The sequence below is a fragment of the Molossus molossus genome, unplaced genomic scaffold (assembly GCF_014108415.1).
Source record: "Molossus molossus isolate mMolMol1 unplaced genomic scaffold, mMolMol1.p scaffold_m16_p_1, whole genome shotgun sequence".
NCBI lineage: Eukaryota > Metazoa > Chordata > Mammalia > Chiroptera > Molossidae > Molossus > Molossus molossus.
The window spans coordinates 121616360-121640917 of record NW_023425344.1 but is presented as its reverse complement, the minus strand read 5'-3'; the positions used below and the strand labels follow the sequence as shown (position 1 = coordinate 121640917).

Genomic DNA, 24558 nt, shown 5'->3' with positions numbered 1-24558 from the left:
CTTTGGTCTGCAGTCGATGCTCTAACTGCTGAGCCAGACCGGCCAAGGTGCCATTTTTTTCTTAATACCTATGTTTCTCTCTCTATTTCTTCATTTTTTTAAGGCATTTTTTTTTTTTTTTTTAATTTCTTGCAGTGCTGGTTTGGTGGTAATGAACTCCTTTGGCCCTTTTTGTCTAGGAATGTATTTTACCTTCAATTTTAACATTTTTATTTTTCCTATCCTCACCCGAAGACATTTTCCCATTTTTTGTTCAGATAGAGTGAGAGGGAGAGAGAGAAAGAGAAACATCAGTGTGAAAGGGATACATCGAGTGGTTGCCACCCGCACGACCCAACCAGGGCCAGGGACAAACTGCAACCGAGGTATGTGCCCTTAGCGGAAACCGAACCCAGATCTCTCTGGACCACAGGCCTATGCTCTAACTGCTGAGCCAAACTGGTCAGGGCAACCTTTGCCATTTTAATTATGATGTGTCGCCCTGGCCAGTTTGGCTCAGCGGTTGGAGTGTCGGCCTGTGGACCAGAGAGTCCCAGGTTTGGTTTCTGCTAGGGGCACGTACCAAAAAAAGAAAAAAGAAAAATTATGATGTGTCTTGGTATGGGTCTCTGCTTCATCTTCACTGGGACTCTGTCTTTCCTGAACTTGTGTGATTTTTTTCTTTCACCAGGTCAGGGAAGTTTCCTGTCATTATTTCTTCAACCAGGGTTTCTATTCCTTATGCACTTTACTCCTTCTGGTGCTCCAATAATGTAGATATTGTGTCATGTTGTTCCAAAGTTCTTTAAATATTCTTGTTTTTGTTTTGTTTTTTATCTTTTTTGTTGTTCTTCTGATTGGGTGTTTTTTTTCCTTTTATTTCTTTTTAAAAATATATTTTTTTCTTTATTGATTTTAGAGAGAGAGAAAGGAAGATAGAAACATTGATAAGAGAGAATATCAATTGGTCACCTCCAGCATGCCCCCCACTGGGGATTGGGCCCACAAACTGGGCATGTGTCCTGACTGGGAATTGAACGCGTGACCTCTTGGTGCATGGGTTGATGCTGAACCACTGAGCCACACCGTTCAGACTGGGTGTTTTTTTTCTACCTTGTTTTCTAAATTGCTGATTCGATCCTCTGCTTGATCCAGCCTACTTTTAATTCCTTCCACTGTATTTTTTTAAAATTTTTTTCCTTTATTGATTTGAGAGAGAAAGGAAGGTAGAGGGAGAGAGAGATAGAAACATCAATGAGAGAGAACATTGATTGGCTGCCTCCTGCATGCCCCACACTGGGGACTTGGCCCACAATCTGGGCATGTGCCCCGACCAGGAATCAAACCAGTGACCTCTTGGTGCATGGGTTGATGCTCAACCACTGAGCCACTCTGGCTGGGCCTTCCACTGTATTTTTGAGGTCCAGTATGTATGTTTCATTGCCAACAGTTTATTTATGTCCTTTGTCATGCTGATGTAGTTCCCACTAAATTCCTTTTAGCTTTCTTTAAGTTCCTTGTAGTTCTCTCTCCTTGCTCAACCTTACAACCATTACTCTGAACTCTGTGTCTGATAAATTGCTTGCCTCCATTTCATTTAGCTGTTATTTATTTATTTATATAATTTTTATCCTCACCCGAGGACATTTTTTTTTGCATTTATCTTCAGATAGAGCAGGAGGGAGAAAGGGAGGAAGAGAAACATCGATGTGAGAGAGACACATCAAGTGTTTGCCACTCACACGACCCCACTGGGACTGGGGACAAACTGCAACTGAGGTACATGCCCTTAGTGGGAACCGAACCCGCGACTCTCTGGTCCGTGGGTCGATGCTTTTACCACTGAGCCAAACAGGCCAGGGCCATTTAGTTGTTTTTATGGAGATTCTTCCTTTTCTTTCATTTGCTTTTTGTTATTGTTGCTGTCTCTTTGTGTTTATTTTTATGTATTAGATAGAACTGCTATGACTCCCAATCTTCATGGGGTGGTCTTATGTAATAAGTGTCCTGTGGGACCCGGTAGTGCACTCTCCTTGATCTCCTGATCTGGATGCTCTATAAATGTCCCTTGTGTGGGTTATGTTGTAATTGGCTCTTGGTTGTTGTTTTCCCATTCATGGGTGGGATCTTCCCCCTGGCTGGCTAACTGTGAGGCTCAACCCTGACCATGTCATGCAAGCTGTTGTACAGTTGCTGACAAAACAAAGTAACATAAAACCAACCAAAAATATACAAAAGAACCCAACAACAATAGCAAAAACAGCTATAAGAGAATAGAGAATTAGAAAAGAGGAAAGACAATGATATTAATAAAATAAGATAATATAATGAATATGATTAGGAAAAAGGAAGGAAAAAGAATATGAAAGCAAGGATGGGCCCTCTGAGTTGCCATTCAGACTTCAGGGAAGATCATGGGTGTGTTGCCCCCATCCCAGGGCCATATGTCTGAGTATGTCCTGGACATTTCCCTGACCTCGTAGGCAGGCTGATGGAGTCTACTGGAAGTAAGCTGGGAGTTCATATAAGCTCTTCCATTTGGGTGAAGCGCCAGTTAGGTTCCCGGGTAAGTGGGGAATTGTCTTGCCCCATAACCAGTCACTGGTGCCTCCTGAGACTGCTCAGACCTGTAGGCTTGGCCTCTTGTGCTGCCTCCTCAGCAGGGATTGAGACATAGAGCAGGGTGAGTGGGATTCCAGAGTTGGGGTGAACTGTACTCCAGAGGGCAGGGGTAATTGCCTTTCCCCAGGCTATTGCTGTTGGTAGTGGCTTGCACCTCTCAGGACAAATGGCTGCTGCGGTGTGGGAGGGGGTGGTGGTGCAGGATCGGATTTGGGGAATGACTGAGCACAGGAATCCCAGCAGCCATTCTCCCATGTCTTTCCCCAGTGCCTCCTACCCCAGATTCTCCTCAGGCTACTCCAGGCCATACCACCCTCCCTCTGCCAAAGCCCAGGATGAAAGGCTGGGCACAGAAATCCTATGCTTTGGTCCTTTAGGAACAAAAAGTGGCTTTGTCTCTGGCAGGCTCCATTTCTCCCTGGTGAATAAATGCCCCACTTCTGTCACTTCTGGATACTACATGGGCAGTGTCTGGGCTGGGGATCAAATCTACAACCCAGGTATGTGCCTTTGACTGGGAATTGAACCTGTTACCCTTTAGTCTGCGAGCCAATGCTGTAACTTCGGACCCAAACTGCTCAAGGCTCGTTCTTCATATATTATTGACACTAATGCATTTATGAGTGAGAGTGTGTGTGTGTGTGTGTATTAATATATACTGCCTTAGTTTATAGCTTTTCTTTTTCATGTTTTATAAAGCCCTCTGCCTAACAGAAGTTCTTAACTATAATGTGGTTTAACATGTTTGAATTTTCTTTTCTGTTTAATGTGTTTACATCGTAAATCCTTCCATATTACAAAATCAGGAAATATATTAACTATATTTTTTCTTTACTGTTCTATCACTGTTTCCATATGTATTAATTTCTTAGTTGATTAAAAAAAAAATTATCTTTATTGTTGAAAGTGTTACTCTTAAAAGAAAAAAAGAAAGTATTACTCTTTTTCCTCCATTGACCCCCACCTCCCCATTCCCATCCCACTCCTGCCTTCCCCACATATTGTCTGTATCCATTTGTAATGCGTATATGTGTATAAATTCTTTGGTTTATCTCATCCCATCCCTCCTCCTCCTTCCCTCTAAGGTTCATCAGTCTAACAAACAATTTGTACTTCTTTTTTTTTTTTTTCCCCTTTATTGATTTTAGAGAGAGAGGAAGAGAGAGATAAAAACATTGATGAGAGAGAACATTGATTGACTGCCTCCTGCATGACCACCACTGGGGATTGGGCCCACAACCTGGGCATGTGTCCTGACTGGAAATCGAATTGGCAACCTCTTGGTGCATGGTAATTTTGATGTGGTTGTGGGTTGATGCTCAACCACTGAGCCACACTGGCCAGACACAATTTTTACTTCTTTATTCCTTTACCTTTTTTGCCCATTCCCCCAAACTCCCTCCCAACTGACAACCAACAAAAAGTCTTGTGTATCTGTGAGTCTGTTTCTGTTCTGCTTATTTTGTTTGTAAATTCAATTATTGAAAGATATGCATTGATTGCCATTTTATTGCTCATATTTTTTATCTTGTTCAAGAAGAACCTTCAACATTCATATAATGGTTTAGTGTTGATGAACTCCTTTAGTGATAAAAGAGCTGGGAAGCTCTTTTATATGTTTATCAATTCTAAATGATAGCTTTGCAGGATAGTCATCTTGGTTGTAGTTCCTTGTTTTTGATCACTTTGAATATTTCTTGCCAGTCCCTTCTGGCCTGCAAAGTTTCTTTTGAGAAATTAGCTGACAGTCTTATGGGAGCTCCCTTGTAGGTAACTAACTGCTTTTCTCTTACTGCTTTTAAGATTCTCTCTTTGTATTTAACCTTTTGCATTTTGATGATGATGTGTCTTGGTGTGGGCCTCTTGGGGTTCATCGTGTTTGGGACTCTCTGTGCTTCCTGGACTTGTATGTCTGTTTCCTTCACCAAGTTAGGGAAGTTTTCTGCCATTATTGTTTCAAATAGGTTTTCAATTTCTTGTTCTGTCTCTTCTCCTTCTGGCACCCCCAAGATGCGAATGTTGGCATTCTTGAAGTTGTCCCAGAGGCTCCTTAACTAGCCTCATTTTTTTTTTTTTAAATAAATTATTTATTTATTTTTTTGTTACAGATATTTTACCTTTTTTACCCCATTGGCACCCCCCACCCCACCCCACGTCCGCCCCATCGCCGGCTTAGTTGTCCATGTCCATAGGTCATGCACACATGCATATAAGTTCTGTGGTTCATCTCTTCCCACCTCCCCACCCCCTCTTCTGAGGGATGTCAGTCTGTGCCCTACTTCCATGTTTCTGGGTCTACTGTATTCCTCAGACTGTTATGTTCATTATATTCCGTATATAAGTGAGATCATGTGGTATTTGTCTTTTTCTGCTTGGCTTCTTTCACTTAGGATAATACTTTCCAGGTCCCTCCATGTCGTCTCAAAGGATAAGAGATCTTTCTTTCTTACCGCTGCATAGTACTCCATTGTGTATATGTACCACAGCTTTTTTATCCATTCGTATACTGGTGGACACTTGGGCTGTTTCCAGATCTCAGCTATTGTAAATAGTGCTGCTATGAACATGGGGGTACATATATTCTTCCTGATTGGTGTTTCAGGCTTCTTAGGGTATATTCCCAGCAGTGGGATCACTGGGTCAAATGGAAGTTCAATTTTTAATTTTTTGAGGTAGCACCATATTGTTTTCCATAGCGGCTGCACCAGTCTGCATTCCCACCAGCAGTGTATTAGAGTCCCCTTTTCTCCACACCCTCGCCAACACTTGTTGTTTGATGATTTGTTGATGGCGGCCATTCTGACAGGTGTGAGGTGATACCTCATTGTTGTTTTAATTTGCATCTCTCTGATGATTAGTGATGTTGAGCATTTCTTCATATGTCTCTTGGCCATTTGTATCTCCTGTTTGGAGAGGTGTCTATTCAGCTCCTCTGCCCATTTTTTAATTGGGTTCTTTGTCTTCCTTTTGTGGAGTTGTATGAGCACTCTATATATATTGGAAATTAACCCCTTATCTGATACATCATTGGCAATGATGTTCTCCCATACAGTGGGTTGCCTTTCCATTTTGATGGTTGTTTCTTTTGCTGTGCAGAAGCTTTTTAGTTTGATGTAGTCCCATGTGTTCATTTTTCTCCTTTATTTCTGTTGCCTTAGGTGATGTATCAGTGAAAATTCTGCTCCGTATGATGTCCGAAATTTTGTTGCCTACATTTTCTTCTAGAATTTTGATGGATTCACGGGTCACATTTAAGTCTTTTATCCATTTTGAGTTTATTTTGTGTATTTGGTGTAAGTTGATGGTCTAGTTTCATTTTTTTGCATGTAGCTGTCCAATATTCCCAACAACATTTATTAAAGAGGCTGTCTTTACTCCACTGTATGCTCTTGCCACCTTTGTCAGATATTAATTGAGCGTATTGCCTTGGGTCCATTTCTGGGTTTTCAGTTCTGTTCCACTGGTCTATATGCCTGTTCTTGTGCCAGTACCAGGCTGTTTTGGTTACAGTCGCTTTGTAGTATAACCTGATATCTGGTATTGTGATCCCACCTACTTTGTTCTTCTTTTTCAAGATTGCTGTGGCTATTCGGGGTCTTTTTTGGTTCCATATGAACTTTTGAAGTATTTGTTCTAGTTCTATGAAATATGTCGTTGGTATTTTGATTGGGATTGCATTGAATCTATAGATTGCTTTGGGTAGTATGGACATTTTAATTATGTTAATTCTTCCAATCCATGAACAGGGTATGTGCTTCCACTTTTTTATATCTTCCTCTATTTCTTTTTTCAATGACCTGTAGTTTTCTGCAAATAGGTCCTTTACTTCTTTGGTTAAGTTTATTCCTAGGTATCGTAATTTTTTTGGAGCGATGGTAAATGGGATTGTTTTTTCAGTTTCTCTTTCTGTGAGTTCATCATTGATGTACAAGAATGCCGTCGATTTCTTGACGTTAATTTTGTATCCTGCTACTTTGCCAAATTCATTTATTAAGTCTAGTAGATTTTTGATGGAGTCTTTAGGGTTTTCTATGTATAATATCATGTCATCTGCAAATAATGACAGTTTCACTTCCTCCTTTCCAATTTGGATCTCTTTGATTTTTTCTTCCTGTCTGATTGCTGTGGCTAAGACTTCCAGTACAATGTTAAATAAGAGTGGCGAAAGTGGTCATCCCTGTCTTGTTCCTGTTCTTAATGGAAATGTTTTTAGTTTCTGTCCATTGAGTATGATGTTGGCTGTAGGTCTTTCATATATGGCCTTTATTATGTCGAGATATGATCCCTCTATTCCTACATTGCTGAGCGTTTTTATCAGAAATGGATGCTGGATTTTGTCGAATGCTTTATCAGCATCTATTGATATGATCATGTGGTTTTTATTCTTCATTTTGTTTATGTGGTGTATCACGTTTATTGATTTGCGAATATTGTACCAGCCTTGCATCCCTGGAATGAATCCCACTTGGTCATGGTGAATAATTTTTTTGATGTATTTCTGGATCCGATTTGCTAATATTTTGTTCATGATTTTGGCGTCTATGTTCATCAGGGATATTGGCCTGTAGTTTTCTTTCTTCGTAGTGTCTTTTTCTGGTTTTGGAATTAGAATTATGCTGGCCTCATAGAACGTGTTTGGAAGTCTTCCTTCTTCTTGAATCTTTTGAAATAGTTTGAGGAGAATGGGTGTTAGTTCTTTTTTGAATGTTCGGTAAAACTCCCCTGTGAAGCCATCTGGGCCTGGGCTTTTGTTGCTGGGAGAGTCTTGATTACTTCTTCAATTTCCTTAGTTGTTATTGGTCTGTTCAAGTTTTCTATCTCTTCCGGGAATAGTTTTGGGAGACTGTGTGTTTCTAGAATTTTGTCCATTTCGCTTAGATTGTCGAATTTGTTGCCATATACTGTAATTGTTCATAGTAGTTGTTAATGATCTTTTGTATTTCCGTGGTGTTAGTTGTTACTTCTTCTCTTTCATTTCTGATTTTGTGTATTTGGGTTCTCTCTCTTTGTTTCTTGGTGAGTCTAGCTAAGGGTCCATCAATCTTGTTTATCTTTTCGAAAACCCAGCTCTTTGTTTCATTGATCCTTTGAATCGTTTTTTTTTGTCTCTATGTCATTTATTTCTGCTCTGATCTTTACTATTTCCTTCCTTCTACTTGCTCTGGGGTTTTCTTTTTGTTTGCTTTCTAATTCTTTAAGTTGTGAGGTTAGACAGTCAATTAGAAATTTTTCTTGTTTTTTGAGGTAGGCCTGTAGTGCTATGAACTTCCCTCTCAGAACTGCTTTCGCTGCATCCCATAGATTCTGTGTTGTTGTGTGTTCATTTTCATTGGTTTCCCGGAAGTTTTCAATTTCTTCCTTGATCTCCTCGGTGACCCATTCATTGTTTAATAACATGCTATTTAGCCTCCATGTGTTGAAATGTCTTTGCATGTTCTTGTTGCAATTGATTTCTAGTTTCATGCCATTGTGATCTGAGAAGATGCTTGATATGATTTCAATATTCTTGAACTTGTAGAGATTTAGTTTGTGTCCTATCATGTGGTCTATCCTTGAGAATGTCCCATGTGCACTTGAGAAGAATGTGTATTCTGTAGTTTTGGGGTGTAATTCTCTGTAGATATCTGTTAAATCCATTTGGTTTAGTGCTTCATTTAGAGTCTCTGTTTCCTTGCTAATTTTTTGCCTAGAGGATCTATCCAGTGCTGTCAACGGGGTGTTGAAGTCCCTTGCTATGATTGTATTGTTGTCGATTTCTCCTTGGAAGTCCTCCAGAAGTTTTTTAATATATTTTGGTGCTCCTATATTGGGTGCATATATGTTTATCAAGGTTATATCTTCCTGTTGGATAGATCTTTTCAATATTATATAGTACCCTTCTTTGTCTCTAGTTATGGTCTTCATTTTGAAATCTATTTTATCAGATATGAGAATTGCTACCCCAGCTTTTTTTTGCTTTCCATTTGCTTGGACAATTTTTTTCCTTCCTTCACTTTCAACCTATGTGAGTCTTTTGTTGAGAGGTGGGTCTCTTGTAAACAACATATAGATGAGTCATGCTTTCTTATCCAATCAGCTACTCTGTGTCTTTTTATGGGAGCATTCAATCCATTTACGTTTAAGGTGATTATTGATATGTACTTATTTATTGCCACTTTTGTTTCATGTGGTTCTATTTTTCTTCCCATTTCTCCTGGTAATTACAGCAGTCCTTTTAACATTTCTTGCAGTGCTGGTTTGGTGCTAATGTATTCCCTTAGCCTTTTTTTGTCTGGGAAGCTATTTATTTGATCTTCTATTTTGAATGATAGCCTTGCTGGGTAGAGTAGTCTTGGATTCAGATTCTTGTTTCTCATGACTTTGATTACTTCATGCCATTCCCTTCTGGCCTGTAGTGATTCTTGTGAGAAGTCAGCTGATAGCCTTATGGGGTTTCCTTTGTAGGTAACCTGTTGCTTATCTCTTGCTGCTTTTAGGATTCTCTCTTTGTCTTTAATTTGTGGCATTTTAATTACTATGTGTCTTGGTGTGGGTCTGTTTGGGTTCTTCTTACTTGGGACTCTCTGTGCTCCTTGAACTTGAATGCCTTCTTCCTTCACCAAATTAGGGAAGTTTTCTGTCACTATTTTTTTTAATATATTCTCTGTCCCTTGCTCATTTTCTTCTTCTTCAGGGACTCCTATGATGCAAATATTATTGCGTTTCCAGTTGCCCCATAGTTCTCTTAAGCTGTCTTCCTGTTTTTTAATAGTTCTTTCCTTTTGTTTTTCTGATTGGTTGATTTTTTTCTACCCTGTCTTCTAATTCACTGATCCGGTCCTCAGCTTCCTCTACTCTGCTTTTTAAACCTTCCAATGTGTTTTTCATTTCTGATATGTCATTTTTTATCTCTTCTTGGTGGTTTTTAATTTCCAATTGGCTTATTTTCAGTGTCTCTATGTCCTTACTCATGCTGTTCAGCTTCCTCAAGATCATGGCTCTGAATTCTAGCTCTGTTAACATGCCTAATTGCTCCACATTGATCTCATCTTCTGCGGAGGTCTCTTGCTCTTTCATTTGGCTTCTGTTTCTGTGTTTCACCATTTTGGCTATCACTGTGGGCTTTGGAGCCTGTCAAGTTTTTCCTGTGGTTGTTGGTGTTCTGCTGTTTGTGGCTCCCTCTCCTGTGTTTAGATGAGCGAGGGAGGACCCACGTTGAACACCACTGTCAGCTCTTACTTTCCTGGTTAAAGTTGCCAGCCCAGGAAAGGTACTGTTATCTTCTAGCTTTTTGCCTGGAGGCTAGCAGTCTAGGTTGCTTGATGAGTTTTGGGTTGTCAGTTGATTGAAAAGCTCCCTCAGGTGCTTGGCACAAGGGGATTTCAGGAGGGTGGGGCAGATGCTGGTTGTTAGTGAGCCTCAATTAGCACTTCAATGGCCCACAGGGTGGGGTTGGATCTCCGAGGGAGGGGCTGCTGCCTCTCCCCAGAGCCCTTGGAAGGAGCAGTATGCCCACCGTCCTGCGTGGCTGCACTCAGCCAAAGCTCTGAGCACCCTCCAAATCCTGAGTGTCCCAACACAGTTCCAGTCCAGTCTGCCCTCCCTCTGCCGGAACCCAAGGTGAGTGGCTGTGGCTGTTTTAGCCTCTGTCCCGGCTCTGCACTGTGGAGCCGCCTGGGAGTGTAACCCGAGGGTGCTGCCGAGCTGCCGACTGTGGGCTCCTAGCCCCCGTCTCGCGCCTTCGCAAGCCTACCGGGATGGAGTCAGTGTCCCTCGTTGTATGGTCCTCGCAAGCTGCTTTTCTGTTGGTTTTTCCCATCGATTTGTCTGTGTTATAGTTGTAATTCCAGTTTGGTTCTGGGAGACGGTCTGTGTAGCTTCCGTTCACTTCGCCACCATTTTTCCTTCCTAGCCTCATTTTTTAAAAATTATTTTTTCTTTTTGTTGTCCTGATTGGCTTTTTCTTTTTGGCTTCCTTATATTCCTAATCAATGGTTTGATTCTCAGCTTCACCTACTCTACTGTTGATGCCCTTTAAATTATTCTTTATTTTAGTTGGTGCATCCTTCATTTCTGACTGGTACTTTATTATGCTCTTGAGGCCCTAATTTCCTTTAGCATCCTTTTTTTTTTAAAATTTTTTTTTCTTTATTGATTTTTAGAGATAGAAGAAGAGAGAGGAAGAGAGAGATAGAAACATGGATGGGAGAGAACATCGATTGGCCACCTCCTGCGTATCCCCCACTAGGGATCGGGCCTACAACCTGGGCATTTGCCCTGACCAGGAATTGAACTGTGGCAACCTCTTGGTGCATGGGTCAATGCTCAACCACTGAGCCACACCAGACGGGCTCCTTTAGCATCCTTATAAGCCGTGTTTTGAACTCTACATCTGTTAGATTGCTTATCTCCATTTTGTTTATTTCTTTTACTGGACTTCTGTTCTTTCATTTGGGACATGTTTCTTTGTCTCCTCATTTTGGCTGCCTCCCCAGATTGTGTCTATGTATTAGGTAGAGTTGCTACATCTCCTAGGTTTGGTAGAGTGGCCTATTGTAGTAGGTGTCTTGTAGGGTCTAGTGGCACTGCCTTCTTGATCACCCCAGCTGAGCTCTTGAAGTACACCCCCTGTGTGGACTATACACCCTTCAGTTAATTGCTATTGACACATCAATGGGAGCGATTTAGTCAGGCTGATCAATTGAAAGGACTGGCTGTGCCCACTGACCACTGGCCTCTGACTCCTTTGGAGGATCAGCGGTGTAGGGGCCCAACACACAGAGCAAGACTTACTTTAGCAAGGCTCTGGTACCCACTGAGTCCACCCCTTTAGAGTGTTGCTTGTGGAGGTGGTTGGGTGGTGATGCTTTGATGTGGTCTGAAGCTGTCCACTGGGTGTGTTGGCTCTGGGACCTCCTGGGACGTGCAGGCCAAGATCAGCTACTGCCTGTGTTCTACCTGGGGCCACCAGGCAGAAGCTACAAAGCAATCTGCAGATGACTGCTGCTTGTGCTGAGCTTGAAGGTGCCCAGAGAAGGCTAAGCTGTGAATCAAGGCCAGCTGCTTCTAGTGCCTAGCCTGGAGCCACTTAGCAAGAGGTATGGGACTCACTGAAGCCAGATGCTGCCTGTTTGAGAGATTTTAGAAAATCAGAAGCATGAGCCCAGACAGGCCATTTCCATGGTAAACCCATTGGAAAGAGCTTGGATGAGCCAGAAAGTTGGGTGGCGCAGGGCATTAGGGAATCATCAGGGTGGGACAAACAGTGACAGCCAAGTTGTTGGGGTCCTAGAGTGGCACTTGTTGTCCCATGTGGGAAATGTTAATCAAAGAACAATTTCCTCCACTAGCAAGTCTATCTGGGAGAAAGCTGCCTCTCTAGCTCATGCCCGGATGTGGAACATTCTTTCCAGTATCTCTGGTGCCTTTCAAGCTGCCTCCCCAGAACTGGAGTCCAGAAGGAGCGAGTCTCAGTAAGTCCCTGTGCAGGCCCTTTAAGAGGTGCTGTCTGGGACTCCGGCAGCCTCAGCCTACCTCCGCTTCAGTTCCACCTGGTTTTTACAGCCAGAAGTTATGGGGGCTTCTCTTCCTGGCACTGGAACCTTGAGCTGGGGGCCTGCTGTAGGACTGGGAACCCTTGCTCCGTGGCGAAGACCTTCACAGCTTGAGGAATCCCTCCTGATTTTTATCCTCCACACATGGGTATTGGGCAAGCCCTTTTTCACCTCCACCCCTCCTACCAGTTTTTTTTTTTAAAAGTGCTCACCTTTTATCTTCTGACAGAGTGGGAGGGAGGGAGAGAGAAAAAGAGGAACATTTATGTGAGAGAGACACATCGAGTGGTTGCCTCCTGAATGACCCTGACCAGGGCAGGGGAACAAACTGCAACTAACCTATGTGTCCTGGACCGGAATCGATCTTGACTCTTTGGTCCCTGGGCAGATGCTCCAACCGTCAGGGCCCTCCTACTAGTTTTAACGTGGCTTTTTCCTTATTTTATAGTTGTAGGACTTCCATTCCTTTCTATTTCAAGTGGTTCTGAATGATGGTTGTTGTGTAGTTTAGTTTTAATTTTGATGTAGTTGTGGGAGGAAGCAAGTAACATGTTTACACTGCCATATTGACTGGAAATCTTAGTTCATTTCTTTTTACTGTAGTAAAAGATACTTAATGAAATGTACCATTTTAACAGTTTTTAAGTGTACAGTTTAGTGGCATTAAGTCCATTGATAATGCAACCATCACCACAATTTTCAGAACTGTGTAGTCATCCCAAACAGAAATTCTGTACCCTTTAAACAATGTCTCCTAATACCCTCCTTCCCTCAACCTCTGGTAATTTCCCTATTCTAGGTCCTAACTGAAGTAGAATCATAAAATATTTATCCCTTTTATTTTACTTATTTTATTTATTGTAATGTTTTCAAGATTCATTTATAGTATTGCATATATCAGAATTTCATTCCTTTATTTTTAAAATTTTTTCCATTGATTTTTATAGAAAGAATAGAAGGGAGTAAGGGAAAAGTAGAGATATAGAGAGCGACACATCAATTGGTTGCCTCCTGCATGCGCCCCAACCTGGGCGGGGATCAAACCTGCATCCCAGGTATATGCCCTTGACCAGAAATTGAACCCACAACCGTTCAATGTGAGGATCAAGCTCTAACCACTGGACAACACCAGCCAGGGTAGAATTTCATTTCTTTTTAAGACTGAATAATATTCTAATGTATGTATGTACAAAATTTGTTTATCTAGTTACCTGTCAATGGATATTTGGGTTGTTTCTACCTTTTGGCTTATTGTGAATAATGCTGCTGTGAACAGTGGTGTACAAAGTATCTGAGTTCTCTGATTTAATTTCTTGTGCATATATACTATAAGTGGAATTATTGGATCATGTGGTAATTCTGTATTTAACTTTTTGAGGAGCTATTTTCTTTTAAAAGTTTAAAATTTTGTTTTGGTTGTTTATGACCTTAATCCATCTGCAGTTGATTTTTTTTGGGTAGTGGGGAGGACTGTGGATTTGTTTCCAGTTTATGGAGTTGATTTTTTAATATGGTATGAGATGTAGGAATCTGACTCCCTCCCCCCACGTGGATTAGCTATTTTTTTGTCGCTTTACATATTAAATAGTAACTTCTTTCTACAACTAAGACTGTTGTCAGTTTTAACAAAGTCACAATAAGTAAGTTAATATATTATAGATAATTTAATTAATCATCTGTCTTTCTGTGTTATTTAGGTTGTTTAAATAATGCTGTTCTGATCAGCTTTTCTTTTTAAATTATTTTAAGAACATACTTCTTTTTGTTTGTTTGTTTGTTTGTTTCGTTTTGTTTTGTTTTTTTTGGTACGTGCCCCTAGCAGGAACCGAGCCTGGGACTCTCTGGTCCGCAGGCCGATGCTCCAACTGCTGAGCCAAACCGGCCAGGGCAAGAACATACTTCTAAGATTTGGATTATTTGGCTAATGATTATGAATATTCTTATATCTCTCATATACTTCACTAGGTTACCCTCCATAAAAGTAAAAACAGTTACATTGTCCCCACAATATAAATATGTTTCCTTGGCCCATCCCAGTACTGCACTGTAATTTTTCTGTGATTTTTTTTTTTCTTTGAGTTTAGAATTTCTAAAATGATACCTTCTTTTTATGTTTGTGTGAACTCCTTTTAAGTAGTAACACAGTCATACAGTTTTTTTTTTTTCTTCAAATGTTCTTATGCTGTTTGTGTGTCCTCCTTTATTTGGTTCAAAATAATGAAGTACTATAGATGTTTTGGTGTTTTTGTCATATAAATTTAAAGAGGCTGAAATAAACTCCTGTTGCTTTAGAGTCTATATTATGTTTTTATTAATGAGTTAGTTGCTCTATTATTGCGAACAGATACCATTTTAAATATGATCCCCTACCATCCTTATTCTCATGAAAGGTGTAAATAAAAGTTTATCTTTAATGAACAGTTTCACACTTCAGATTTCTGTTTAGTATAATTAATTTCCAGCAGTTACTGTGATGAGCATTTGAATCAAAATGTGACACTGGGATAAAAATAATCTTTGACTTAAGTTGTTCTGAGTAGATTTTCTCTATTTTGATAAAATTTTTTTTTTTTTTTTTTTTATCCTCACCCGAGGATATTTTTCCATTTTTTGTACAGATAGAGTGGGAGGGAGAGAGAGGAAGGGAGAGAGAGAGAGAAACATCGACATGAAGGGACACATCGAGTGGCTGCCACCCGCACGACCAACCAGGGCCGGGGACAAACTGCAACTGAAGTACGTGCCCTTAGTGGGAACCAAACCCGGGTCTCTCCGGACCACAGGCTGATGCTCTAACCGCTGAGCCAAACTGGCCAGGGCCATTTTGATAAATTTTTTAGGATTAATTCTTATCTTACACTTTAAATGTCATAACCTTTAATTGCCATCATATGGATTCTTAACTTTAATTATTGTTTTAGATGAATGATTTAAACCAGGCAATGTAGACTTCACCCCTGAAGGATAAATCTTTATTTTTCTGATTATTAAATGCATGGTTGAAACACATGGCTAAACTATGTAGGTTTAGCCCTGGCTAGTGTGGCTGAGTGGTTGGAGTGTTGGCCCACACACCAAAGGGTTTTGGATTTGGTTCCCAGTCAAGGGCACATACCCGCAGGTTTGATCCCTGCTGTGGTTGGGGTACATGTGGGAGGCAAATCATCGATGTGTCTCTCTCACATGGACATTTCTTTCTCTCGCCCCCTCCCTCCCTCCCTCCCTTCCATTTTTACCAAAAATGAATGGAAAAAACATCCTCGGCTGAGGATTAACAATAACAACAACAAATATGTGTGTGTGTGTTTAAAAAATTCATTAATGCAGCCATTTATAAAGTAATAATTACTAATACTTGCTGAATGCTTTACATGTTATTCTAAGTTCTTTTCATGCTTTAAAACTCATTTAATCCTGATATCACTACTATGGAGGTATGATGGCTGTCACTATTACTATACCCATTTTACAGATCTAGAAACAAACTTAGACCTGGAGAATTTAAGAACTTAACATAGGTAAACACAATCTATTAAGTGACAGAGCTAAGATATTATAATTCTACACCTTGGATATTATCAGTATAAAGGCCTTGGAATATGTATGTCCAATCTTTTAAAGTATCTGTATGTGGCTTGGCTGGTGTGGCTTAGTGATTGATCATTGACCCATGTACCAGGAGGTTGCCGGTTCGATTCCTGGTCAGGGCACATACCCAGGTTTTGGACCTGATCCCCAGTGGGGGGCATGCAGGAAGTGGCCAGTCGATAGTCTCTCTCATCGATGTTTTTATCTATCTCTCCCTCTTCCTTCGTCTCTCTCTAAAAATCAATAAAGAAACAAAAATTGCCCTGGCCGGTTTGGCTCAGCGGTTAGAGCGTCGGCCTGCGGTCCTGAGAGACCCGGGTTCGGTTCCCGCTAAGGGCGCGTACCTCGGTTGCAGTTTGTCCCCGGCCCTTGTCGGTTGTGCGGGTGGCAGCCACTTGATGTGTTCCTTTCACATCGATGTTTCTCTCTCTCTCTCTCTGTTCCTCTCTCTCCCTCCCACTCTACCTGAACAAAAATGGAAAAATGTCCTCAGGTGAGGATAAAAATAAATAAATAAATAAATAAAATAAAGCTTTAAAAAAAAAAAAAAGAAAAAGAAACAAAAATTTTTGCCCCGGCCTGTTTGGCTTAGCGGTTAGAGCATCAGCCTGCAGTCCAGAGAGACCCAGGTTCGATTCCTGCTAAGTGCAGGTACCTCGGTTGCAGTTTGTCCCCGGGCCTGGTTGGTCATGCAGGTGGCAGCCACTCGATGTGTCCCTTTTACGTTGATGTTTCTCTCTATCTCTCTCTCTCTCTCTCTGTTCTCCCCCCCCCCCCCCCAACTCTACCTGAACAAAAAATGGAAAAATGTCCTTGGGTGAGGATAAAAAGAAAAAGAAAAAAAAATTTTTAAAAATATATCTATGTGTCTATGTGTACAATGTTCTCTCTCGCTCCCATTTTTTCTGTGGGAGGCAACCAAATTTTTGGCAGCCTTGTTTCAACAAGGCAGAAAAAAAAATCTATGTGTGTATGTATGTATACACACAGAGGATGAGGATAATTTATTTATTTTTTCCTTTACAAACATGGAGTTGTATTATATTCAGGGGTTTTAACTTGTCATTTATTACTTAACAGTGTGTTTTCATCATCTTTCTATGTCAATAATATAGCTCTTACTCATTTTATTCTTTCCTTTTTTTTTAATCCTCACCCAAGGACATCCTTTTTTGATATTCTGTTCAGATAGAGTGGGAGGGAGAGAGAGAGAGAGAGAGAGAAACATCGATGCGAAAGGGACACATTGCTGGTCGCCACCCACACAACCCAACCAGGGCTGGGGACAAACTGCAACTGAGGTACATGCCCTTAGCGGGAACTGAACCCGAGTCTCTCCAGACTGCAGGCCAATGCTCTAACCGCTGAGCCAAACCGGCCAGGGATCTTTACTTTTTTTTTAATGGCTGTAGTTATTTTAAGAAGAAAACTGAAGTGCGTGCTTCTTTTTTTGTGTTATTTCTAAAGCTTTGGTGAACATCATCTTGCATATATTTTTATATATCTGACCAATCATTTCCTCAGGATAAATTGCTGTAAGTATATTTGTAGGGTCAAAGAGTGTATATATTTGAAATTTTGATAAACATTTCCAAATAAGCCTCTAAAAAATTAGGTCACATGTTTACTTTTTTTTTTTAATCTTCACCCGAGGACATTTTTGCATTAATCTTCAGACAGAGCAGGAGGGAGAGAGGGAGGAAGAGAGAGAGAGAGAAAGAGAGGGAAACATCGATGTGAGAGAGACACATCGAGTGGTTGCCACCCACGTGACCCCACCTGGGCCAGGGACCAACTGCAACCGAGGTACGTGCCCTTAGCGGGAACTGAACCAGGGACTCTGGTCAGAGGGCCGATGCTCTAACCTCTGAGCAAAACTGGCCAGGGCTACATTTACATTTCTATCAACACTTTTTTTAATCAATCTTATCACCATTGATTTATTATTTAGTTTTTAATCATATTAATGTTTTTATTTATGTTTTTCTTATTACTGATGAGCTGCAGCATATTTTGATATTTATTGTCAATAATTATTTATTTAAAATTTTTTTCTCACATGCTGTACCCATTTTTCTATTGAAATATTTCTCTTATTGACTTATAAGACGTGTTATTTAAAATATTATTAAGCATGTGTTACCAGCCTTTTTTGCAGTTTATAATTTGTTCAGTTTATGGTGTCTATTGTCATATCACTATGTTGTTGTTTTTTGTGGAATACTTCACGTATTTGCATGTCATCCGTGTGCAGGGGCCATGCTAATCTTCTCTGTATCGTTCCAATTTTAGTATATGTGCTGCTGAAGCGAGCACCCACTATGTTTTCTTTATTTTTCATTATAGTTTTTATATTCTATACTATATATAGTGTATGTAATAATATGTATCTTATATAATATAATATTGTAGGTAAATACTTTTCTGTCAAATAGCTGTTCTGGCATTTACTAATTAATATATTTTTTTCCTACTCATTTGGGATAATACTTTTTAAAAAAAAGTTTATTGATTTTTAGAAAGAAAGGGAGGGGGAGAGAGAGATAGGAACATCGATGAGAGAGAACATTGATTGGACACTTCCTGCATGCCCTCCACTGGAGATTAGGCCCACAATCTGGGCATATGCCCTGACAGGGAATCAAATTGGTGACCTCTTGGTGAATGGGTCAACATTCAACTGCTGAGCCATACTGGCCAGGCTGGGATAATACTTTTATGTTAACTAAATTATTTTATGGTTGGTGTGTCTTTTTTTGTACTCTCTGTTCTGTTCTGTTTATCTAGCCATGTAGGCTAATGTATGCACTGTTTTATTTATTATAGCCTTATAATAAAGTTTAATTTTTTGTAGGACAAGCTTCCTCATAATCTTTATTTCTAAAAGCTGTTTTGATTGTTTTAACAGATTGGTTTTTTTTTTTTTTTTTTTTTTGGTGGTTGTGGTGGTGGTGGCGTGGTGCAGATATTCTTTTTTTTTTTATCCTCACCTGAGGATATTTTTCCATTTTTTGTACAGATAGAATGGGAGGGAGAGAGAGGAAGGGAGAGAGAGAGAGAAACATCGATGTGAAGGGACACATCGAGTGGTTGCCACCCGCACGACCATCCAGGGTCGGGGACAAACTGCAACCGAAGTACATGCCCTTAGCGGGACCCGAACCCGGGTCTCTCCAGACCGCAGGCCGACGCTCTAACCGCTGAGCCAAACTGGCCAGGGCCAGATATTCTTTTATATGCACTTTCTTCTGCTCTTATATACATCTTTATTGATATATCCATATAAAATATACCTACTTAAAATGAACTTTATAAGTAGTTATTTTAATTACAAAAGCAATTCAAGGAAAAGTCTCTGGCTCCCTTTCTCAGCTACCCCAGTGCCATTCCAAGAGGTAACTTTTTCAAAATTATAAATTTGATGAGAAATTTTTTTTTTAATTGTCATGTATTGATTAGATGAACGTTAGAGTCATTCCCAAGTTTTGGGAAATAAAACACTCTGGGATTTTATTTAAATATAATGAATTAATAAATTAATTTGGGGAGGATTGACATCTTTGTAGAACCAACTTTTCCCATTCAGAAGGGCTCTGCTTTTTAAAAAAGTCTTTTTGTTATATCTTTCAATAAAGTTTTAAAATTATTTATCTTGCATGTTTCTTATGAAGTTTATTTCTTGGTTAAAAAATATGTACATATTTTTATAAAAATGTAGCATACACCAAGGATAAGTAAGACAAGTGAGCTACAAGGAAAGAGACAGACTGTGTGTGACTGTTGTATGTGTGCACAAGTGCTGTTACAAATCATTTTTACCAACATACTTTTATGATTATTATTATTTATAGGGTGGCTAATTTTTTTTTTTTTTTTACCCTCACCCAAGGACATTTTTTGTTCAGATAGAGGGAGGGGGAGGGAGGGAGGGAGAGAGAGATAGAGAGAGAGAGAGAGAGAGAGAGAGAAACATCAACGGTGAAAGAAAGGGACACATTGAGTGGCTGCCACCCGCACAACCAACCAGGGCCGGGGACAAACTGCAACTGAGGTACGCGCCCTTAGCAGGAACCGAACCTGGGTCTCTCCATACCACAGGCCGATGCTCTAACCGCTGAGCCAAATCGGCCAGGGCTAATTTTTTTTTCATATTTATCTTTGTATACTTTATTAATCCTTTTTTTAAAAAAAGATAGAATGGGAGGGAGGGAGGGGAAGAGAGAGAGAGAGCAAGCAAAAGAGAAAAACAACGATGTGAGAGAGACACATCAGTTGGTTGCCTCCTGCACAATCCCTACTGGGGCAAGGGATTGAACCTGCAGCCAAGGTACATGCCCTTCCCCGGGATCTAACCTGTGACTCTTCGGTCCTTAGGTTGTCACTCTAACCACTGATCCAAACAGGCTAGGGCAAAAACTTGAACCATTTTATTTATTTTTATTTTTATTTTTATTTTTTATTTTTATTTTTTATCCTTACCTGAGGACATTTTTCCATTTTTTGTTCAGGTAGAGTTGGGGGGAGAGAGAGGAACAGAGAGAGAGAGAGAAACATCGATGTGAAAGGAACACATTGAGTGGCTGCCACCCGCTCGACCGACCAGGGCCGGGGACAAACTGCAACCGAGGTACGCGCCCTTAGCGGGAACCAAAGCCGGGTCTCTCAGGACTGCAGGCCGATGCTCTAACCGCTGAGCCAAACTGGCCAGGGCTGAACCATTTTAAATAAGGTTGTAAAACGAAAAGTGGTACAGCTCTGGCTGGTTTTGCTCAGTGATTAGAGCATAGGCCTGAGGTCCAGAGAGACCTGGGTTCTGTTCCCCCTAAGGGCACATTCCTCGGTTGTGGTTTGTCCCTGGCCTTGGTTGGGGTCGTGTGGGTGACAGCCAGTAGATGTGCCTCTCTCTCTTCTTCCCTCTCTCCCTCCTGCTCTATCTGAAGATAAATGCAAAAATGTCCTTGGGTGAGGATAAAAGAAAAGAAAAGTGATACAAAGTATTTTAAGAAATGAAATATAATGAATTAAAACTACTCATGATTCCACTTATCAGAGATGAACTCTATTTAGCTTTAGATATAATTGTTACAATCTTTTTTCTGTGTATGTTTATGTAATTTTGAAACAAAATGAAGATTATAGCTTTCATCTTGTTTAAAATTATATTGTGAACGTTTTCCCAAGTTTTAAAAAATCTTTGAAATCTTCATTTTAAAGTTTATTATATCTTATTAAAAGATATATACCATTTTTGTTAACCACTATTCATTTTCAGACATATGTTCTTTACAGTTTTAAAGTATTTTTTTTTTTTTTATCCTCACCCGAGGACATTTTTCCATTTTTTGTTCAGATAGAGTGGGAGGGAGAGAGAGGAAGAGAGAGACAGAGAGAAACATTGATGTGAAAGGGACACATCGAGTGGCTGCCACCCACACAACCAACCAGGGCCGGGGACAAACTGTAACCGAGGTACATGCCCTTAGCGGGAACTGAACCCGGGTCTCTCTGGACCGCAGGCTGATGCTTAACTGCTGAGCCAAACTGGCAGGGCTAAAGTATTATTTTTAACTATCAAAAGTAAAAATAGAAACCCTGGCCAATGTGGCTTAGTGGTTAGAATGTCAGCCTGTGCACTGAAGGATCTTGGGTTCAATTCCTGGTCAAGGGTAACTACCTGGTATCTGGGTTGCAGGTTTGATCCCTGGCCCAGTTGGGGCATGTGCAGCAGGCAACCAGTCAACGTGTCTCTCTCACATCAGTGTTTCTTTCCTCACCAGCCCCTTCCACTCTCCAAAAATCAATGGAAAAAATATCACTAGGTAAAGATTAAATAAATAAATAAATAAAGTATAGTAAACATTTTTATTTGTAAATTGTTGTGTTTCTTATTATTTCCTTAGAATAGAATCTCAGAAATGGAATTACTTGATAAAAGGATATACACATTTTTAAGGACATTTATAATGCCAGGTGCCTTCTAGAAGGTGTTACTAGTGTACCATCCTATCAGCATTATGTTTGGGTGCCAAAACATCACTTTATTGGACTAGGTCTGAGTCTGTAGCTCTTTGCTTTGAAGAAACAGAGGTAATAGCTTCTACTTTCTATTTATCATTGTGTGGAAATAATAAGTGTTTCTTGAGACTGGTTTTTGATCTGACAATTAAAGGGGCCCTGGCTATTTATATTTAGGCTCTGAAATAAATTGTTGCATCTTTGAGGGAAGAGATGAAAGGTAGTTTCTCAAACTTTAGTGAAGAGGCCTTTGGAGAATTTTGTTCTGGATGCTGTATATTCTCTTTAGGGAATGTTTGCAGACTCCAAAATAAGTAGAACTGAAGAGTAGTCAGAGAGGGATGTGTCAAATTGAGACTCAGTCTTTTGAAAAAGAATAAGGAGAAGGAGGTAGAAGATAGTTAGCTACAATTTCCTCTTGTTTTTGATTTCTTGGGAATAATTTCTTCCCAATTAGAGTGCCAATATTACATGGTGTCCCTGTTTATGATAAGGGCTAGAATATTGAGAAACTAAAGGAGGAAAATTCAGAGCTGTGGATTAGAAAGTCATTGTTTTTTCTTCTTATGCTTTGTTCAGATCAGGTGTCTCCTTTTTTTTTAGACGTCATTTGCCCTTGGGCCCTCTACATCATATTTATTAATTAAATAAATGAATACAGCACTGGCTGGTTTGGCTCAGCATTTAGAGCATTGACCCTTGGACCAAAAAATAGTAGGTTCGATTCCCAGTCAAGGGCATGTACCTGGATTGCAGGTTCAATCCCTGGCCCTAGTCAGGGTGTATGCGGGAAGCAATCAATCTGTCTCTCTCACATCAATATTTCTCTCTTTCTCTTTTTCTGTCTCTTTCTCTCTCCCTCTTCTCCTTCCCCCTCTCCTTCCCTCCTTCTCTTCCACTCTCTAAAAAATCAATGCAAAAATATCCTTGCTTGAGGATTAACAGTAAATAAATAAATAAAAACATAAATAGATGAGGAGTTGGATAAAAAATAAATTATTATAAATACAGATACCAGAATAAAAGAAAAATTATGAGAAATGTTTCTTTCATATTCAGTTTATTCATGACCTAATTTTTCCTTAAAGTTTTAATAAGCAGAATTTAAGGATGCACACTTGTATGCTGATAAGAAAAGTCAGAATAGTTTTTGATCCAAAAACTTATGTCTACAAGAACACAACATCATTACTTTAAAAGGTAAATCAGCTTTTAATTTCTCTCTTTTAAACCACTTTTTCTTCAACTACTCAAGTGAAAGCTGAATTAGGCTCTAAATTCCCCTCGCTGGGTAAGAATGGGGAGAAGATTGGAAAATCTGGGCTTGAATTATCACAGGTTCCATTTACCTCTGTTGCAGTGCCCTGATTGGTTCTTGAAACCCTCATATGTGTTCTCCACAGGGAGCATTTCCAGCTCGTTTGAAGAAAGTGCTGATTGTGGGAGCACCTATATGGTTCCGAGTGCCCTATTCCATCATCAGCCTCCTCCTGAAGGACAAAGTCCGGGAAAGGGTAAGGCAAGCTAGCCTTATTTTATTTGGAGGTTAATAGATAGAGTCCCATCTCAGCTGGTGAAACTGCCAGTTAATTTTCTTCTTTCAAAAAAAGTCCTGCTGTTTTGTCTCCTAGACTGTTTTCTGCTTCTGTCAGTGTATTCACGTGTATTCTCTGCTTTATTGTGTCTGGGCTCAATTCAGGCTGTCTCTTCCACTCCACTACAACTTCCTTGAAATTAGGAACTAGACAGTTTATGTGGACTACTCTCCCATCATAGCACTTTGCATAAAAATAGTACTGAAGGAATGTGTCCCATAGGTAATTTAGGGATAGCTACTGCCAAAATTTAGCCTAGTACTATACAGGACTTTAATATTTAACAACATTTAATATAATTGCATTAGTTGAACTGATATTTGAATTTGTTCAACTGGAAATACCATTCAGTCCTTTGACGATCAGGGGGGCAGAGGAGAGTCTCTCTCACTATGTCTCTTTCTACTTAAATTCCTGGCATTTTCTTTGAAAGCAGCTTGTTGCTTCCTAAGTTCAAAAGTATTATCTAGCCCTGGCCAGTTTGGGTCAGCAGTTAGAGTGTCGGCTCATGGACCAGAGAGGCCCAGGTTTGGTTCCTGCTAAGGACATGTCGTACCTGGGTTGCGGTTTGTCCCTGGCCCTGTGTCTCTTTCACATTGATGTTTCTCTCTCTTCTTTCCTCTCTATCTGAAAGTAAATGCAAAAAAATATCCTTGGGTGAGGATAAAAGAAAAGTGTTATCTAAAATTATCTTAATTCTATTATTATTCCATGAGTGTTCTAGGACTGAAAGATTATGGTTTTACTCATTCACTCATTCATTTTTACCCTTGAAAGAAAGGACATATGGGACTTCCGGTCCAGATGGCCGCATAGGTAAACGCAGTATTGCGTCCTCCTACAACTACATCAAAGTTACAACTAAACTACAGAACAACCATCATTCAAAACTGCCTGAAATCAAGCTGAATGAAAGTCCTGCAACTACAAAATTAAAGAAGCAGCCATATCGAGACTGGTAGGAGGGGTGGAGGCGGAGGGGCTGGTCCCACACCCATGTGATGCGGATAAAAATCAGGAGGGTACCTCGGCTGGGAAGGTCCTCCCTGAGGACTGAGGGGTCCCTGTCCCACACCAGGTGCCCCGTTCAGGGTTCCAGTGCCAGGAAGAGAAGTCCCCATAACTTCTGGCTGGAAAAACCAGCGGGAACTGAGAAAGTTGAGGCGGCTGGAGCCCCAGGCAGCTCCTCTTAAAGGGCCCATGCATGGACTTATCAGACTCACTCC

General features: G+C 40.3%; 1 protein-coding gene and 1 non-coding gene across 3 annotated transcripts in view; one reads left to right on the top strand and one right to left on the bottom strand.

Moving 5' to 3' along the window:
- Positions 1-24558, top strand: part of PTPN9 (protein tyrosine phosphatase non-receptor type 9) — a 132763-nt gene that overhangs the window by 67214 nt on the left and 40991 nt on the right. For both annotated transcript variants that reach the window (XM_036272716.1, XM_036272722.1), the window contains exon 6: positions 23141-23251. In XM_036272716.1, the coding sequence (XP_036128609.1) occupies positions 23141-23251 (111 nt within the window). The remainder of the gene's footprint in view (positions 1-23140; positions 23252-24558) is intronic.
- On the bottom strand, positions 17932-18038 carry LOC118621356. The gene has a single exon (XR_004957678.1). It is a non-coding gene; the product is annotated as a U6 spliceosomal RNA (small nuclear RNA).